The sequence below is a fragment of the Ostrea edulis genome, chromosome 8 (assembly GCF_947568905.1).
Source record: "Ostrea edulis chromosome 8, xbOstEdul1.1, whole genome shotgun sequence".
NCBI classification, from domain to species: Eukaryota; Metazoa; Mollusca; class Bivalvia; order Ostreida; family Ostreidae; genus Ostrea; species Ostrea edulis.
In genome coordinates, this window is record NC_079171.1 from 9372018 (window position 1) to 9393376 (window position 21359).

Here is a 21359-nt window from a genome sequence, read left to right on the forward strand (position 1 = left end):
ATTGTTATATCCAATGGGGGTAATTTTTAAAAAAGATATTTTGTGGTATGCAAGTCATTGTTGACATGCATTAGTGGGGTTTTTAACAAGAAATGATTTAAATCAAGTCGTGTAGGTTATTCGGGAGAAGGGGGGGGGGGCTGAACCCAAGCACCTGTAGCTTTTAGTACATTTATACACATGACATGGACATGTATTATTATCAGTCCCTGATTTAACTATTTCTATTAGCTAATGAATAAGTGTGTGCTAAGTCTAACTTACTTTTAAACAAACAAACGTGTGCCGGTCCATTCTGCTCTTACTGTGGGGCCTATCGCACGCCTTTATCCCACGTAAATATTACTCTTTTTGTGATTTTGGGTTTGGAAATGGGATAAACATCACTTCTAGTATCCTTTCTGGGTAACGTGAATCACTGTTGCATTTCCCCGAAGCACAAAATTCCACCAATTTTATGAGAACTCGGAGTAGTCAGGCTAAAACATCTGTACCTCAAAACCTCCGACATCACAAGTTTTGACGGAGGTAATGGCGGACAATTCTTCCGTGATTCTGATTGGCTGTGAGAAGATGATAACCGCACCTCCCCTGACAACAGTGGAAGCGGACATAGGTAGTTATATAATAATTCACGGTTTCCACTTTCCACTCTCTACACACAAAAGCGAAGTTTGGTGGTATACTGGGATCACTTTCTGTCCGTAGACATGATTTCTGTCCGGAGTATACAGACTAATCAGGACCCTGTTGTGATTGAAAATATTTCCCTGTAATACCCACCTAAAACTTTGATCTGCTGTTGCGTCCACCCTTTCCCCCAGGGACCACCATTTGAACAAACTTTAAACTGCACTTCCTTTGGATGCTTGCTTATTAATGAAAGGTGAAGATAACGGACAGTGATCAATCTCATAACTCCTATAAGCAATACAAAATAGGGAGTTGGGCAAGCAGGAACCCCTGGATATACCAGAGGTGGGATCAGGTGCCTAGGAGGAGTAAGTATCCCTGTCGACCGGTCACACTCGTCGTGGGCTCTATATCTTGATAAGGTAAACGGAGTAATCCATAGTCAAAATCAGTTTAATATGATTAATCAGGGACAACAGGAACATTTCAATTGTACTAGCTCACTTGAACTTTTGGCTCAGGTGAGCCAGTAGAAATAAACTTTCCAAAATCAGAAATAAAATGTTCTTACTTATAAGTGCACCTTTGGCTCAGTGATTAGATTTTCAGGGTTTGGTGATTCTTGGTCCAGTGAAACCATGGATATTGGTCTGAATAGGTCAGGGATTAGATCGCCTGACTAGTAATACAGGGGCCTTGGCTTCCAATCCTGATACAGTCTAAATATGGACATTGTTTTAGGTAGCTCAGTGATTAGATCACTTGCCTAGTAATGATATAATCCTTCATTAGTATGAGTGTGGGATAGGGAAATTCCCCAAAGGGGAACAGATTCACAGTCAAAGACGAGGCTTGTTCCAGAAGTGGAATCTCCCTATCCCACACGAGTAAATAAGGAAAGATTATTTTTCTCACAATTTACCCAGAGTTTAGTGCAAAAATGCTAGAGAAAATTCAAAATTATTAAAATTCTTATTTCATCTTCAATGCGTACCAGAAAATGGTTTACACTTTAAGTGTAAACTAAACAAGAGGCCCAAGGGTCACATCGCTAACATTTTTGACCCTAGCCCTGCCTATTTTAGCAGTTGTGAATTTTATTTTTTTTACAGGGTTCGAAATTACCTCATCTTCGTAAGTCCGAGACTAGTAAAAATCGTGTAGGACTAGTAAACTCTCTATAGCACTAGTCCATACGGACTAGTGAAAATCCGGAAATCAATCTTGAATTGGTTAAAATTTTATCAAGATTTGCCTGAGTCTCTTAGATGTTTTAACTTATGGTTGATTACCTGCAAGGTTTGGTGTTTGCGTGACTATGATATCCTGATCTTCCAAACACATTTAGTGCGTTCGAGACACCCGTTCTTGGAACAAGCACAAAACCTTGCCAATTCCGAACTCCGAGTACGCATCACGAGAACGGGTTCGAGGTGCAAGAACTGCAAGTAGTGTGATCTAAACAAGCACGTTTCTCGCACATGTTCTCGTCATTCGCGACTCTAACACAGGATACAGCATATCTTGTTCCATAGGTTCAATTCCCCTATCCCACACATCAAGTTTTTACACTCATGAAAATGTTTTGCCCCAACCAAGCTACAAAGGATCACAACATAACTGAAAAGGATTTCACAAAACACTGATGTGCCTCAACACCAATATCACTATAATGACCTTCCTGTTCTGGTTAAGGCAAAGGTCACAAGGTCATATTGTGGAATGAAATATCTTGTCATATAAATATCTATATACAATATAAAGGGTCTACATTAAATAGTTCACAAGATATTGAATGGGTCACATTTTAAAAAAGTTGATCAAACTCCAAATCCAAGGTCACAAGTTTCAACTTCACGGAATAACGAGATCTTGCCACAAGGATTTTATTTACAAAACATGAAAGCCGTACCTTGAATAGTTCATGAGCTATTCAATAGGTAAGATTTTTTTAGAATAGGTCAAACTCCAAAATCAAGGTCCGAACTTCTAACTTCAAAGGATTTCAAGGTCTTACCATAATGAATTTATATATAAAATGTGCAAGCCCTACTTAAAATAATTACAATCTAATAGGTTAACTTTTCTTAAAAGTATGGCAAACTTTTGCCATATGAAGTATATGTAGAAAATATGAAATGTCTACATTGAATTGTTCAGGAAATATTGAATAGGTAATTCTGTATTTAAAGGAGGTCAAGGTCACAAGATCACACAAAATTGAAATCAATGATCTTCCTGTGAAGAGTGTATATATACAAAATATAAAAGTCATAGTTTAAGCCATAGTTTATATAGTGCAAGACATAGTTTAAATCTATCAGCATATGTAAAACTTTGATCACCGATTGTGGCCCCACCCTACCCCCAGAGGCCATGATTTGCACAGCCTTCAATCTACTCTGTGTCAGGAAGCTTTTTTTCCCCAATGCCTTCAAACGTATATATACACCGATGAAAGACTTTACATAATGTATATGTATGAACATAAAACAATATAACTAATTTGGACCCATCTTAGAGTCAAAACCATGGGGTTGCAAAATTCACCATTCTTTATACGTCCGTCAAAGACGGGAGTATCATGGTATGGCATCGTCCGTCTGTCTGTTCGGATATTGTGGGCAGCATACAGCCCGAACAGGAAGCTCCAGGATTTTGAAACATTTGATTGCCATGATGAGAGGAAGGCGCCTATTGTTTTTCAAAATCAGAGATCAAAGGTCAAGGTCGTAGTGCCATTTAGTAGGAAAACCTTGTGTGCATGATACAAAGTGAACTGTAAGCACCGGGATATTGCAACATAGTATAAATTATGACCATGAAGAGAGGAATATAATTGTAGCTTTCTATATTAGATGACAAACGTCAAGGTCACATTATCATTTGTAAGGGGAAAATGTAGGCAGAAAGCAAAACGAACCGTAAGCTCCAGGATATTGCAACTTGGTACATTTGATCACCATGCTAAAAGTAAGATGCTTATTGTTTTTCAAGTTCATATATCAAAGGTCAAGGTCGCAATATCACTTAGTACGAAAACATTGGAGACATGATACAAACAGAACCATAAGATCCAGAATATTGCAATTTGCTACATTTTGATCACCATAATGAGAGGAAGATGCCGCTTACTTTTCAAGGTCAAATGTCAAGGTTGGATTATCACTTGATAGGAAAACATTCTAGGCAGTATGTAGACCAAACTCTCGGGGTAGGACCATCAAACTCGGTACACATACACTTTATGCCAAGTGGAGGATGTCTATTGTTTCTTGGGGATCCGGATTAGAATAGGTCCACAGTATCCCTTGCTTGTCGTTAGAGGCGACTAAATGGGGCGGACCTTCAGGTGAGACCGCAAAAACCAAGGTCCCATGTCACAGCAGGTGTGGAACGATAAAGATCCCTCCCTGCTCATTTGCCATAAGCGCCGAGCATAGGCCAAAAATAATACAGCCCTTTATCGTCAGTGGTGACGTCTCCATATGATTGAAATATTCTCGAGAGGGACGTTAACAACATTCAATCAATCAATCTATTGTTTCTCAAGGTCAAAGTCGAAGTAGCAGAATACAGGTTGAACAGTTGGGGCTAATACCATCAAACTTTGTACACAGTCATCTTTTGCCAAGTGAAAATATTACACAGAGAGTACATGATTTGTCTGTTTGTACGATGCAAAGAAAGTATGTCACATTCTGATGATCACTGATGCTACGTGAATCCAAGTTCTACAAATCATGGTGTAAGAAAAACACCCTATGTCGAAAATGTTAAAAGTTTACAGACAGACGGAGAGACAGACGACGGACAACAGATGATCATCAAAGATACGCTAAAAACCCAAGGTTGTCCTTTAGAAAGCTATATCGAAATGAAATTTAAAGAAAGCAATACAAAATATTTTGCTTCACTGTGTAACGTAAATCAGAAAATAGTTGACGTCACAATCAAATGACATCACAGAGTGTGAGACAGGAAAATCTCACATGATTGTCTTAACATGGGTAAAGTTGATCTCACGCAGGTGATAAAGTGAGAATACAAAGGTCTTCAGTTTAATTCCCGGTCCGGTCAATCCATGAACATTGGTCTGGGTAGCTCAGCAGTTAGACCACCTGACTAGTAATACAGGGGTGTCGGGTTTGATTCCCGGTTAAGCAATAAATTTTCTCCTTCCCATCACATTTACATATTTATACCACAGACTATTCTTGACAATTCAGTTTAACATGATAACACTTTATCTGTGTTTGTTTTGTAGGACGGGGGATATTTGGTTACTTGCTGTGACATTATTGATTGTAAACAGAAGACTGTGACCTTGGATCTGAAGATCTGTGATAAAGACCGAACGTTTGGGGGTCACTCTCTGTTACAGTACTACAAATCTAAGTAAGTACTCAGTAATAAAGTAAGACTGAATTCTATATCATGTTTATCTAATATATACATTGAATTAAAAAATAAGCACATATTAAAGACATAACTAACACAGAGAATAATGTTCAATTGGTCACACTAAAAGAAGTATATACATACATGTAAGTACTCAGTAGTGGTTGTACATCACACTAAAACAAGTATATGCATATATGTAACTACTCAGTAGTGTTTGTACAGTAGTTCGTCACACTAAAACAAGTATATACATACATGTAAGTACTCAGTAGTGGTTGTACATCACACTAAAACAAGTATATATATACATGTAAGTACTCAGTAGTGGTTGTACAGTAGTTCGTCACACTAAAACAAGTATATAGATACATGTAAGTACTCAGTAGTGGTTGTACATCACACTAAAACAAGTATATACATACATGTAAGTACTCAGTAGTGGTTGTACAGTAGTTCGTCACACTAAAACAAGTATATATATACATGTAAGTACTCAGTAGTGGTTGTACAGTAGTTCGTCACACTAAAACAAGTATATACATACATGTAAGTACTCAGTAGTGGTTGTACATCACACTAAAACAAGTATATACATACATGTAAGTACTCAGTAGTGGTTGTACAGTAGTCCATCACACTAAAACAAGTATATACATACATGTAAGTACTCAGAAGTGGTTGTACAGTAGTTCATCACACTAAAACAAGTATATACATACATGTAAGTACTCAGTAGTGGTTGTACAGTAGTTCATCACACTAAAACAAGTATATACATACATGTAAGTACTCAGTAGTGCTTGTACAATAGTACATCACACTAAAACAAGTATATACATACATATAAGTACTCAGTAGTGATTGTCCATCAGTGAAATTCCTAAGTACTTCACAATAACTGATTAACATTCATTAAGGTGTGTTCAATAAAATCCTACACCAAAGGTGCAAAAGCAAGAACGTCAGCACAGAGATAAAACAAAGAAGAATGAGATGGCTTGGTCACGTAATGAGAATGCCCCAGAACAGGATTCCCAAAGTAGCTCTACACTGGACACCACCTGGAAAGAGGAAAAGAGGCAGACCACGTACCACCTGGAGGAGAACCGTAACATCAGAACTTGAGGAAATGGGCTACTCATGGGGACAGGCACAATATATTGCCAAGGACAGAGCTAGATGGAGACAACTTGTTGAAGCCTTATGTCCCACCGGGGACGAAGAGGATAAGTAAGTAAGTGAATCACATGTGTTGCGAAGATTGTAAAAAAAAATGAATAACTAGTACCTCAGTCAAATTAGTAATTAGTGTACTAAAATTAATACTGTTGCACTTAACATAATGATACAGATAAGATATAATTAGTAAACAGCAGTGAGAGACTAATGTTCTATCAGTTAAACTCACAAACACAAGTACATGTTAATTACAAATCACAGACACAGGGCTGTAATTAACACAGGGCTGTAATTAACAAGGAACTGTAATCAACACAAGACTGTAATGTACACAGGGCTGTAGTGTACACAGGACTGTAATTAACACAGGGCTGTAATTAACACAGGGATGTTATTAACAAGGAACTGTAATTAACAAGCAGTTGTAATCAACACACTGATGTAGATAGCACTGTATATATGTGTAATTAACACCGTTTTGATAGGTGTAATTAACACTGTAGAGCTGTGTAATTAACACTGTGTAGAGCTGTGGTGTAACTAACACTGTGTTTATAGATATTGGATTTTCTTCACTTCAGCAGTGAACCACTCAGCCACAAAGAAGTTGTCTCTGATGTCCACACATAAACCCCATGGAAACTCTAAATCACAGTGAATGTAACGGAGGAACTGTCCGTCCTGATCTAGGATGTGGATACGGTTATTGGGACAATCTGCTGTCAGGATGTGACTCTGGCTGTCTGTATTGATGCCGTGTGGATCAAATGATTGCTTGGTATTAGAGGGATGACCAGTGTATCTAAATCGGAGTTTTCCTGACTGATTGACCACCACTACTGCTCTAGCTTTATTGTCAGCCACACAGATATCCAGGTTCCTATTCTCACTGATGTAACCAACAGATGAATAGAGAGGACGACCCTCATCATCAAACTGAATACTTTGTGTCTCTGTGGAGCCAGAGTAACGCACGACTTTGGATTGTTTGTCATCATCACTGACCATGGTAACCAGGAGATCGTTACACGCGGTACAGCAGACATAGCAAGGTTTCCACACCTGTCTAAAGGGTATCCATCCCTTTTGTAGTGTGATCACGGTATGTATCTGTTTATTTTTAACAAGGTTTATAGTTTTATCGACAGTGTCGGTATAAACAAGATCTCCGTCCCGTGTCACTGCTACGTCCCGCGGTGCGTTCCCTGACTTGGTTTGTATTGATGTCAGTAGTTTACTCTGGAGGTTGAGAAGCTTCATGGTTTTGTTAGCCCCGAGTGTCCAGACTTGATCTTCACTCAGACAGCTAACACTGTATAGATTGTTATACCCAGTGTCTATGGCGGCGGTGAGGCGCGGGTCATCAAGCAGTGGTTTGACTGGAGGAGACAATACAGCTTCTGCTGACTTCATTGTGTCGCCATGTTCTGTGTTAATGGATAATGGCGACAGAGAACTAAACATTTCATTGAGTTGATCTTTGTTTATTTTCTGAGCAGAAAATCTTGGTATTGTAACTCGAACTTTAGACGGTAATGTTCTAAATTCAGAATTCCTAGATTTGTAAGTAGAGGTTAATGAGACGTCATTTGATTTTAGGATTGATTTCAAGTCGGAAATGATCTGGTTGAGTTCAGTAATTTTCTGTGTGATTTCATCTGTATTTTTATTCAGGGTAGATAGGTGTTTGTTTTTCATCTCCTGAATGTCGGATTTCCGTCGGTTGACAATAGCGGTGATCTCCTGGTGTAAACTTTCACCTTCTTGTTCGGCAGTTGCTGTCAATTCTCCGTAATTTGTTTCTATTTCGGCTTTTTCAGTTTGGATATCGGACGCCATTTCTTCATATCGGGGATAAATTTTGGTTTCTATTTCTTCCAGATCTTTTTGTAAATTTTGTGTTTTAATTTTGAGTTTTTCCAGAACATCTGATACATCGTGACCTTTGTGTTCACCAAATAAGGCGCATGTAGAACAGACAGGAATATCACATTTGTCACAGTGAAGTTCGCAGTGTTTGTCAGCGTGTTTCGAACATCTCGGGTAGTTTGGAGTAGACTTTATTTGTAAATAGGGTATGACATTGTGTTTTTTAGAGGAATCTGAGAGATGTTTTCCTACACAGTTAACACAGAGATTTACATCACAAACTTCACAATGACTCTGTAGGGGGACAGTTTCACAGAGGTCACACAGTAGGACTTCCTGAGCACTGCGCCGGGGATGCATTTCTGACGCCGGGATCACACAGCAGATTACTGTCAATAAAAAGGGGGATCTTGATAAAAGATTTTAACATGTCAAAACAATTGACCAAGTATGACATACAACACTACGGTCATTAACTGTAATATTTCAAATGATATACACCAGGCATCGATATAACCCCACCACCTCCACCCCCAATTATATGAATTCGTTATCTAGCTGATCAGATATATCTCATTCAACACAGAAATGTTGACATTATTGGCATTACAATGTCAGAATGTATATACATAATTTTGTCTAACCTGAAAATCCAACATGGCCTCCCTGTTCTTTCGACCTCCCGTCTAGTCCCGTGATTAAATATCTGTGCGGCCTGTCGGCCTGTATATACACTGTTTATGTGTTATCGCCTGTTTAGATAGTTTGCAGTTCGTTTGGCCTAGTTTATGTTGAGTAGCTATGTCAACATTTACGTCAGAAGACTGAATTTCCTGTCACCAAAAATAGAGTTAAATCTAATATTCCGTTTAGCTTGAAAAACCCTGGTGGGTCAGGAATGATCTTTTGTAGCATGTCCATAAAATTGCAATATTGGCAGTATCTATTATTTATATATTATCTCATATTGTGTCACATGATTGTACGTCAAACTTGATTCAGTGAGGACCTCATTTCGGCTCTGAATTTTTTTTTCGGGGGGGTTTCTTTTTTTCCCATTGACGTTTTTGTTTTCTTGGGGGGGGGGGTGTCGGGGGGGGGGGGGTCATAGAGGACGTCGCCGGTTTTAGACGATGTAGCACGTAACACTCAAATAACCATATAGATCTATTGGATCCTGCGGCAGGTTATGGTTTTTTTTGTTTTTTTTTTAATAGAGGACGTTGCCAGTTTTAGATGTAGCACTAAACGGCCATATCAGTGAGGGAAAACTAGAAAATAAACTATACACAGAGTGACGGTTCTTTATCAGAAAATAAACTATACACAGTTACAACGTCCGAGTGAGGGTTCTTTATCAGAAAATAAACTATACACAGTTACAACGTCCGAGTGATGGTTCTTTATCAGAAGATCAATGAAAATTTTCATAAATTCAGGGTGTTTTCCTTTCAGAAAACATACAGCCCATGCGTCGAGCAAATTTATATTCAAATACATTTTTCATCTTCTCTTAATACACAATATATATTAATTTCATTTTGCTCGACGGGTGGGCACACCGTTTCCTAAGCATAATCTGGATGAAATTTAACAGTTATCAAGCTCTTTTTGAAAAAAGGCGGGAAAAACTCTTATTCATGACGTAATAATGCTATAAAATAAGAAATAACTTTTATTTAAGGTAAGGTTTGCAACAACAGGGAGGTAACTCTTGATATTCTTCGGTGCACTTCGCGCTTTATGACGTCACAATGAAAAAATGCGTCACGACATAGTTGAATCGAAAGAAAATGTCAATATTTACGTGTTATCTACTGCCGCTGTCAAGCGGCGTACAAATGTATGTGTAACCCTCTATGACAAAATAATATGTTTTACGGCGTGACCGTGTTTGAGGGAGAAGCAAACAAATTTTGGCTATATCCAAAACAAAACAAAAACAATCCGAAGTTAGCATGAGGAGGGACATATCAAAGCATCCTAATTTTGGATATTTGATCCGCCTATATATTGAACGCGGGAAATATAACGCAATTGATGTAAACAGTACATTGTGATGTCATAGAGGGCGAAGCCCTCTCACGGCCCGAAGGGCCGTGAGAGCGGAGCTCTCCCTATAGGTAACACGTATATACATGTTTAAAAGGAAAATATAGGAAAATAATGAAAAATTAAACCATACCTATGGAACTTGAAAAGTTTGGTACTAATGGCGTCGATTCGAATACTATCGCGTGGACATGTATTTCTCCATTTTGAATCTCGTCTACCCTAGTTCACGTCGTTCTGAGATATTACAAAAATTCGTAAAAGCATGTAAATCTTATTTTCTTAATCATATATAATCACTCCACCATTAACGCCATGTTTGTTGTTGTGGTTCAGACGCTATGTTTGTAAATTTGCTAAAATACGACGCTGAATATGACGTCACAATGTACTGTTTACATCAGTTGCGTTATATCTCCCGCGTTCAATATATAGGCGGATCAAATCCTGCTAACTTCGGGTTGTTTTTGTTCTGTTTTGGATATAGATACTAATGCCAAAATTTTTTTGCTTCGCCCTCAAATACGGTCACGCCGTAAAACATATTATTCAGCGTCGTTATTTAGCAAATTTACAAACATAGCGTTTGAACCCCAACAACAAACATGGCGTTAATCGTGAAGTGATTATACTGAGCAAAGCTCGGACGGGCCGAAGGGGCGTCCGCGAAACAAGGCTCTAAAGGTAACACGTACGTAAAAGAAAAAAGTCAAAATCAGCAAAAGAAAAAGAGATAATCTCTATATACGTTCACTGAAATTTTCGTGATCCATATGGGCGCCGCCATTTATTTTTTCATTACCTGCTTCAACAGTTATTCGTGTTTTATTTTGAATGCCAATAATAGAAAACTCTAACGTGCAATTCGTAATTTAAACACTCAGTTTGTTCAAAGTGAATAGCATAATTATCATTGTAACAGGTTTTAGCAAATAATTACATATAAAACCGTAATACGATTAAATAGATGAACGAGTTCATGAGTTTCTTTGAATAAGAATACACGATAAAATTACGGTTACATTTTACCATTTTGAATTTATTGGTTAATTTTGTTTAGTTATATAACGGCCTTTTTCATTGCATACGGAATGTATTATTGTTGTTTATAATTGTTTGCTTTGAAAAAGAAAAAACAAGTCGAGGCTAAATGTGACGTCACAATGTACAGTTGACGTCGCCTTGCGTTTTATTTCCCGCGTTCAATGAATAGGCGGATCCTGTAAAACTGTTCTCCCCATAAAAAAAACCTTCAATATTGAGATCTTACTGGGTTTTTAGCGCAAGGAAAATTTCATTCAAAATATATATTTTTAAATGAATCATAATCTACCGTACGGAATTATGATTACCACTTGGGACACTCCAATGACCATTACATGTTTCGCTCGGTCCAACGGTCACACCGTATATACATATTATTTGATTAAGAAAATAAGATTTACATGCTTTTACGAATTTTATGTAAAATCTCAGACCGACGTGAACTAGGGTAGACGAGATTCAAAATGGAGAAATACATGTCCACGCGCTAATATTCGAATCGACGCCATTAGTACCAAAATTTTCAAGTTCCATAGGTATGGTTTAATTTTTCATTATTTTCCAATATTTTCCTTTTAAACATGTATATACGTGTTACCTATAGAGAGAGCTTCGCTCTCATGGCCCTTCGGGCCGTGAGAGGGCCTCGCCCTCTAATAATAATGTTTCTCAAATGATCATTTATAAATTATTTTCTTTGATATTATAAAAAAATCTACAATTTACATATGTAGTATGCGCTACTGTTAATTTCTGTTAAATTATGTTGTGACCATGTAATCTCTGCGAATCTTGCTAGGGAAAGTAGGATTTATTTTGATGCTGTAAAAATCGATCATTGTTTGTGAATAGTATCCTCAAAGACAAGGTTCGACATTAACGAAGCTAGGATATTTTTATGACATTCACAAACATTTTTTAAAAGAAACCTGACAATGCTGTCTAATAGCCGTGTTTCGAGTTCCTCCGGAACACGGTTTTTATTCTGTGTTTAGTCACGCCGCTTCAAAAATGTTCAGCAGGGTTACTTCCGGTTTCTCGTTGTTTACCAACACTTCGCATATTAAATGTATTTGTTTGGGATGTATGGGGATACGTATTTGTTTGTCAACGTTTGATAAGCTACCATTGGTCAAATTCAACGGAAGACTTAGACAAGACGACGATGTTGCAGTGTAACTTGCAGATCTATGCAGAAGGCCTGTCTAGGAATCCTAGGCCCTATTAGTACAGTCGTAGCCATAGTGGGACATGAAAAGAACGTATTAAACTCGGTGAAACCTACCAAATAGGTAAATCAAAATAGTTACTATTTTTTGTAGAACGTTGTATATGATTAAACAAAACACAATGTCTTAAAGTGATTCATAAAGCCGACATCGTGCCCAGTACTGACTTCTGTGGAAATGAGGGGTTGGGCAATTTTTACAATGTATTCGTTCATTCCTAGTGCGGGTGTAAAGTCTCACAAATATTTCGCTGCATTTTTCTGAGTGCAAAACTAGACCCGGACAGCTTTTTATTTTGTTTTTTCTAAAACAAATTTAACAATGTCATAATTTGTGGAAAGCCTTTTGAATTTTACTTATTTTGATTTTCTGTAACGATTTTATATATATATATAAAATTTGTTTTCATATATGATGTAAAAGAAACCAAATATAAATAACCCCCTCGTTTCCACAGATATTACGCTATGTAAACTTGAATTGCCTAATATCCATTATTTTGTTGATCCTCATTCATAATTAAATCATTTCATGCTGATTTGAGAAACTCTTTCTAAGGTGTAGTAAGACCTTTTTGAAAAGTAACATTTGTGAATCAAAATTATATTGATGAGGAATGTAGTTTATAATATATTATTTGTTTAATTTTTTTTTGCAAGTACATGTACATGGGTAGAATTTTATCATTCACTGAAATTGGATTTTTACACTTTTCAAATTTAATTTCATAAAAGATTTGAAATAGCTAAATCAAGCTCTATATAGCTTAATATAGAGATTGTATTGGAGCTGTTCATGTACCTAAAGATTTCACAAAATAAGTGAAGCAACTTTGAACTTAAAATATTTTGTTCTATACATGCATGCTTGTAAAACCAGATATATATCTTGCAGGTGATGTGATGGTGTACATATATGACCTGCTTTGGTCATGTTGGTCTGAATGGTTTGCTATTAAGCTATGGACAGGACAGTGGTATCATCTGTGAATGACTGACCATGCTGATTATGTCAAAGCTATGGAATATTTCTACATAAATGATCATCATACTCATCAAAGGCACAACAGAATGCGATCAAAAATGACCAAGACAAAAGAAAAATGTTATATAAGTGAGAATAATTTAATCATATCTACTAAGTTATAAATTATATCCTCCCTAATTTAAACATTGATATTTGAAAATTATTATTTATCAACTAATACTTGTGTCACAAGTCTTTCATTTATAAGTGACTCATTTAATAAGAAGAATTTTTAGTATGAAAGTAACTCTAGTAGATACATGCATTTCAATGAGTTTTCATAATCACCCAAAGTCAATAAAAGCGTGCAATTGAGGGTTTCAAAATCATAGTTTATCGACCATTCAAAATATATATGGTAATATGCGTTTATTAATGGTAAATATCTGTTGAACACTCACCTCAAATTGTTTCAAGTTAAGTATGACAGATTTTTTTTTACAGGTCAAAGTATGGTATATTTTTCGAGATTTTTCTCACATGTAACCTTCGTTACTGAGTCCTTGACATGATAATATTTAAGATAAACATTAATTTTCCATGTATTATTCCATAATTTCTATTGGAATTGACTGAGCATATATTTTTCTAATTTGCTAAAGACAATAAATACAGGTTTTCAAAGAAAATATTTAATCAACACAACAAGAAATTATCTGCTGTAAAAGTCAGCAATAAGATTTTAAGAGCGCAAAATAAACGACTAGATATCACTTTCAATATCTTTGAAATGGCAAAAAATAAAATTGATTAACAAATATTCTCGAACAGTTCAATATGTATGAAACATGAAAACAAAAGACTAGCAATAGATATAGAACGATAGCTTTTTTGTATGTAAATGAAGTAGCGCTATAATTATGTAACGTATGTTTCAACACTTACACAACAGTACATCCATGAAAATATTATGCCAAAACGATGTCACCATCAGTTATTCTTTACGATTGATGTTGCAAAATCATAACGACATCACTTAATTCAATGGAAATACCAATTTTAATAGAAATATAACGTAGACAAGCAAACATTTTTACCAAATGTGTCTTTTCTTCTGAATTTGTTAATTTGCAATAAATGTGCGATTAAAACAAAAGTGATAGATTGAAGTTTCACTATATAAATGTTAATGATTCTTATAGAAATAACAGACACATGTTTTGAAACCTGGATTGCTCTTTGTTATAATAAACAATGAAAGTAACATATGTTTCTTATTTTTCCTTTCATTACACATCATTTCTATTCAAAAAGTGGAAAGAATCATATGTACCCATTTCTAACAATCTGTTTGCAATAATAATATAAAGAAAATGTTTAATTTCCCAACATTTTGATTAAATGTATACCGAATCTTATGTTTTTGTTGCTTATTATGGAATACCTTTCCATAGAAACTGTCAGTATAATCCACCACGTGGTGTTATGAATGAATATTTAACGTGAACCTTAAGACATAGATGTCCCCTATTAATTTTGAGGTCAAAAGGACAACGGTTAAACTACTCTGGACATACGCTATTGTCCGTTGAGAAATCTTTCCTTGATAGACATCAAACTTGAAACACTGGTGCCCCTTATGAATAGATGACCCCCATTGGATTCCAAGTCACGAGGTCAAAGGTCATACAAAATTACTCAAATGACCAGTTGCTTATAAGTATTTTGAGAGACAAAACTTACATGTATCATTATGGTAGCCTTTGACCGGTAGTTAAACCTTTATTTTCACTGTCAGTACAGACATTCTACCTTTTCAGTATTGCCACAAGGGGAGCATATAATATTATTTCTAAAACATTTTTTCATGGTTGTTCTTATGTTTTAATACATTTTTTTTCATGGTAGTTATTCTGTACTTCTACTCTCACAAGCGCCATTTCTGAAAAAAAAAAATTAAAAATTAAAAACAAGTAGAATAATATTACGTAATGGAATTTCTGGTAACATACGTTACACTCAGATAAAATATTTTTGAATGATTTCTCTATAAGATTGCATAGAACAATCATCAGAGATTAGTCCCTTCATTTCTAAGATATATTATGAAAAGATGCTGAATTCTAGCAAATTGATAAATGTAGAGTTGCATAGTTACATGTATCATAAATAGGACAGTAGCAGAGGAAAACATGGCTTGTATTTCTTGCAAAGGATATCTGTATATACTAGTGAATACGGGAACAATAACACATTTGTTTCTTCATAACATAGTTGATATTCAACAAAAGATATCATTAATGATGATATTTTGTCAATATGTAGTTCAATATTTGATGCCTAATCAAGCATTTCATTAAGTAGCATACGTTACTTTGAGTAACGTATGTTACCAGCATTCTACTCAATGTAATTCTTACACCAGAAGAATTTCGAGATATTTGGAATACGATATACATTCTTTGATATCAGAAGAACAAATTCAGACCAAAACATTCCATCTGCTTAATCAATATTGTATATCAAACATTGCAGTTGTTGTAACAGTACTTACCGTAAGAGAAAATTAATCCTAATTCTCAAAGTTTAACACGTATTGACTTTCAAACTCAAATGTTCATAGTAGACGTTCATGTCGTATACCACATCATGCAGAGAGAGAGAGAGAGCAAAAATACGCTGGAAATTGTTCTATCATTCCCTTTAATTAATTTCTCGGTAACGAATGTTACATCACGAATGTTATATCTTGACACGTTTGTCAAATTTCAGACCAACCAATGACTTCTGCAAAAGAAATGTTTATATTTTCATTCTCTGTACACTACGAGATTTTCATAAAAGGGGTAACATTTGCTCTGCAAATACGTTTTCATAAAAAGTTTATTGTATCGTATGTTACATTTCTAAAATCAGAATGCAAAATTTTGAGAATATGATGACTTCTTCTCAATGCCACATCCAATTATCGCTTGATGAATATTTTCACACAGTTTTTGAATATTTTAGCGCCAAAATAGACCAAAAACATAAAGATAATACGAAATCTTTTTCCATACATTGGGTGTTTAATTGACCCTATGATCACATAATATAATCTGGCGACATGGAGTAATATATACATCACTGTTTAAAATCATACGCAAAAGTTGTTAAACTTTTATTCAATGAAAATTTAGGAAATACAAATGATATTAACACAAAGAAAATCTAAAAACACGCTCTCAGATTTTTAGCTCACCTGAGCTGAAAGCTCAAGTGAACTTTTCTGATCACCCGTATTCCGGTGTCCGTCCGTCTGTCCGTCCGTCTGTCCATCCGTCTGTAAACTTTTCACATTTTCAACTTCTTCTCAACAACCATTGGGCCAATTTCAACCAAAGTTAGCACAAATCATCCTTAGGTAAAGGGAATTCTAAATTGTTAAAATAAAGGGCCAGGCCACCTTCCAAGGGGAGATAATCAAGAAAAGGTAAAAATAGGATAGGGTCATTAAAAAATCTTCTTCTCAAGAACCACTGCGCCAGAAAAGATGAAATTTATAGATAAGCTTTATTAGGTAGTGCAGATTCTAAATTGTTAAAATCATGGCCCCCGGGGGTCGGATGGGGCCACAATAGGGGATCAAAGTTTTACATACAAATATATAGGGAACATCTTTAAAAATCTTCTTCCCAAGAACCACTGAGCCAAAAAAGCTGAGATTTATATGAAAGCTTCCTTATATAATGCAGATTCTAAATTGTTAAAATCATGGCCTCCGGGGGTCGGATGGGGCCACAATAGGGGATCAAAGTTTTACATACAAATATATAGGGAAAATCTTTAAAAATCTTCTTCTCAAGAACCATTGGGCCAAAGAAGTTCACATTTACATGAAAGCTTTCTGATATAGTGTAGATTCAAGTTTGCAAAAACCATGGCCTCCAGGGGTAGGTTTGGGGCCATAATAGGGACTACGGTTTTACATGCAAATAGATATGGAAAATCTTCTTATATGGACCAAGGTGACAGGTGAGCGATGTGGCCCATGGGCCTCTTGTTATATTTGCTTGTTCAATTTTAAAAATTGAGTCGGCGACAGTCACGTACGTTACAAAATTAGGGTATCTACGCTTCCTACCAAGTTTATAAGTAAAGGGAAAATAAAAAGTATACTATGCCTAGGGAGGCTATGGGTCCATGAATGTATAGCACACAAAATATATGATTTGGTATAGCTTATTTTCTAATAAAGTGCCGGCGACATCGATTGCACGCTTTTATTGAATTTGAGTGAATTCCAATGTCATGAGTATTTGTGATCATTGCTCAAATTGTTATCATTGAACAAACTATATCTGCTCATGATTAAGGTATATTCCTGTTAGTGACATCATTTCCATTCTGTGCACATATATGTAGCAGTACAGAGAAAATCCATTATATGCATCAAAAGTTTGGGAAAAGTTAATTGACTTGTATATATTAACAAAATTGAAAAAAAAATTAATGCTGTTTAATGCCATATATTGCAGAGAGAAAAAAGAGTATCTAAGACCATTTGTGTTCATTCAAATATAATGTTGGTAGATCTTGTTTGAGTGGACCTGCTTTATACATGGCACATGCTTAGTGCCCAGGTGGGCTCTTGTGATGAAATATGCACATTTTCGAATTCATGTCAGAACATTGAATGCAAGCAAACTCCCATGAGTACAATGTATTAGGGAAACTAGGTACATGTAAAATAAATATAGTAAAGTTTATTGATAAAAGTTATGAAAATTCATAGATTCAGTTTTAATATGAATGACTACATCTGATGTATTCCTGAATAAGTTCAAGAAATATATATGCAGTTAACGATATTTTTCTAACAAATACATTAATTATTATTTTTGCATTTTCACAACTTTGCTTCTTGAATTGACAATAATTTATCGTCAATATTGTGGTATCCTTCCTCTTTTTTACAGGGATATAGGAAGTGGATCATCCATTTTCCTTGCCTTTCCCTCGAGGTCTTCAGACAGTGTCTCTATACATCATTAACCATGTTGATTAGCTCTCATGATGTCATGCCATTACTGCCAGATTACCTATAATACTGCCAGACTACCTATAATAATACCAAAATATCAGAATTAAAATTTCAAATACAAGATTTGAAGCAGCAAAAGAAAAGAATTGCAGGTGTATAATACACAAAAGGATATTGATTCTTACCAGGCTGAAATGAATTAATAGTTGAACTTTCCTTCAGCTGTTTTACTGCATACCAGTCAATAATTCCAGTCAACATAAGGATTACAGTCATTGTTATCAACCTGTGTATATATGTTGAATAGATTATGAAGAAAGAAAATCATGCTCATTTTTCTTACTAAATGAGAAGTGGGAGAGCACATAAATATGAGTGGAAGTGTACATACATGTACATGTAAATTCTGATGTATACAAAGCACACTGCTTGGTCAAGTTGGAGCAAAGATAAATGAGAGTTCTTTGATATGAATTGAAATTTATTTGGAAGTAAATGAACTATCTGTATGGAGCTTGGATGAATGATTATTGCAAATCCTAATCTAGATTTGTAAGAATAGATCCCCCAATATTATAATTATATGACCCCCCCCCCCCCCCCCCCCCGAAATTGCCTATGAGCCTAAACCATGAGTTCGAAGTGTAAATTCTCTGATATATGATAATCTACTATCGATTTAGTGTCACATGATCACCATTGTAAAATGCATACATTGCTCAAGTCTATGTGGATAAGGGTATCAACTAGGCCTATTTTAATGTCGCGAAGTATCTATTTGTAAAGGGCAGTACAAATCTCTTGATTTTCTTAAAACTTGGATCACTGTTTGTTATCTTCGCCTTTCATATGGTGAAATGGCTAGAACAGGGATGCTTCTGTGTTGGATCAGCTTTTACGGAATGTAGTAATCGCTCTAATTTTCTGCACTGTTCTGCTACTCGTGGTTTAAACAAATGACGCCATCGTTTCCTCTGCGTGGACATTTTGTTCCAGGGTTGGGAAAGGGTGAACTTTAACATCATCCAAAGTAGATATACACTCCTTTCTTTCCATTATCTGAATCGCGACCTTTCGTGCCACAAAATGCATATTTTGTTAAAGACAGTTTTGTTACCAGAGTAAACAATATCAACCGGAAGTACCCCTGCTGAACATTTAGTTCATGTCACCGATCACCGGATTGGCTAAATGCGAAAAATCCCGGGTGTTCCGGATGAACTCGAAACGTGCCTATTACATGTACTTTATATTTCAATGCTATGACATCTACTTGCGCTGATAGAGCGATTTATCGTATGAACTTTGAAATGTAGAAAACGTGACTGATATGATCATAGATAGTCTTAATTTTGTCTGAGGAACATTTGCATAACGTCGACATAAAACAGATGTATTAGTGTCATTTTTACTAACTTTACGTTATCCTCATCCCACCCCTCTACATCCACCACTGACCGGGTTTTATATTGTCACATGTATGTTCAACTATGTAAATAAACATTAAGGAATGGAAGGAGAGGGAAATTATTTCAAAGATGTAGTATATAAGACAGGTTCGGGCTGAGTAATGTAACACAGAATTTATGACGAAGCAGGACCGTGGAAAATCCGCCGGGATATTGAAAATATTGTATTGTAATGAATTTAGGAAAAAAAAACCCTCAACATCTTAATTTCTAATTAATGTGATACTACAATGCTTGACAAATAAATATAAATATCATTTTAGGGCTGGGATTGTATCTTATATCTTATTTATGGAAATGCTCAATGCACTCTTCAAAAGTCGTACAATTATAAAACAAAGTGACAAATCGCAGAAATAAAATAATTCTTTTTAATCTGTTGCCATGGAAACAAAGCCCGGTGGGTAGTAATTCTATATGCTTTCTTAAATATTTATGGTCCAAATATTATGTTTAAAGTAAAACATTTCTGACTTAGACCTTGTAAAGCTGCTCAATATTCATTTTTTGTTGCCATGGCAACCAATTAAAATTTTATTCCAGATATAAAAAGTGCTATTTTTTGTGTTTTAAAATAACATTTTTCTACCAATTAGTATAATCTTATAGATAATACTCTTTTTAAAAAATCTACCAGCTTTTTACCCCATAAGTTTGCCTCATGTAGTTTTTATACAACCAGTATTCCCTTTTGTACAAAGATTCAGAAAATGTAAAACATCACAAAAATAAGCCCATCTGATCAAAAAACGACACGGGCGATTGTTTTTAAAAAGTCAATTTTTAAAAAAAAAATTCCTACTGAACATACTGATATGCAACATGACTTCAAATGTTTGCTACATGTCAAAATGTCGCAAACTTTACCTTAAGTTGAGATACTATACTTGGCATATATTTAACTTATTCAAAACACAGATCAAGCTTGATTCAAGACTCCTTTTAATCAGAGAATGTTTGGGGGCCTTTTTATGTACACAATCATACCTTGTTCAAAGCATTAAAAGTGAAACGCGCATGCATACTTGTTAACATTTAGCGGCAGATTCAAATGTAGAGTGTTTGACAGCTCTGTATAGTAATGTTAATTCTACCAGACATGTAGACACCCCTCAGTTAATTCTACCAGACATATAGACACCCCTCAGTTAATTCTACCAGACATGTAGACACCCCTCAATCTGATAAATAGATAAAGATCTGACGTGCCTGTTTTATGACATTCCAATCAAACCCCTTACTTCACACATTTTATCGGGTTTGATATTGTCTGTAGGGGTATGAAATCATTATCTCACCTGAGGACACAATAAGCTTTAATTAACTGTTCTGTATTTATTGTGTACAGGTAAACAATTGGTAAATTTATTAAATCTTCGTAATGCGCCCTTTGGTGAGAGAATGACATGAAATGACGTTATACAAATGATTTGTGCATCATTTAATAACTTTTAAAGTGATGACTTTACAACGATGCTGATTGGATGAAAA

General features: G+C 35.6%; 1 protein-coding gene and 1 long non-coding RNA gene across 2 annotated transcripts; both read right to left on the reverse strand.

Annotated features, from left to right (window-relative positions):
• Positions 1-5061: 5061 nt before the first annotated feature.
• LOC125661068 (E3 ubiquitin-protein ligase Midline-1-like) lies at positions 5062-9017 on the reverse strand. Its single transcript, XM_048892951.2, has 2 exons — positions 8730-9017; positions 5062-8474 (listed from the first exon to the last, which is right to left on the reverse strand). Exon 2 carries the CDS (start codon positions 8443-8445, stop codon positions 6769-6771), a length of 1677 nt encoding a protein of 558 aa, XP_048748908.2. The 5' UTR covers positions 8446-8474; positions 8730-9017; the 3' UTR covers positions 5062-6768.
• A 9259-nt stretch (positions 9018-18276) lies between these two features.
• On the reverse strand, positions 18277-19553 carry LOC130049903 (uncharacterized). The gene is made up of 2 exons (XR_008798255.1): positions 18585-19553; positions 18277-18477 (listed from the first exon to the last, which is right to left on the reverse strand). It is a non-coding gene; the product is annotated as an uncharacterized LOC130049903 (long non-coding RNA).
• Between the last annotated feature and the right edge of the window lie 1806 nt (positions 19554-21359).

Bases quoted from the DNA above. Each gene is read 5' to 3' on its own strand.
- LOC125661068 (XM_048892951.2), bottom strand. From the start codon at position 8,445: ATGCATCCCCGGCGCAGTGCTCAGGAAGTCCTACTGTGTGACCTCTGT.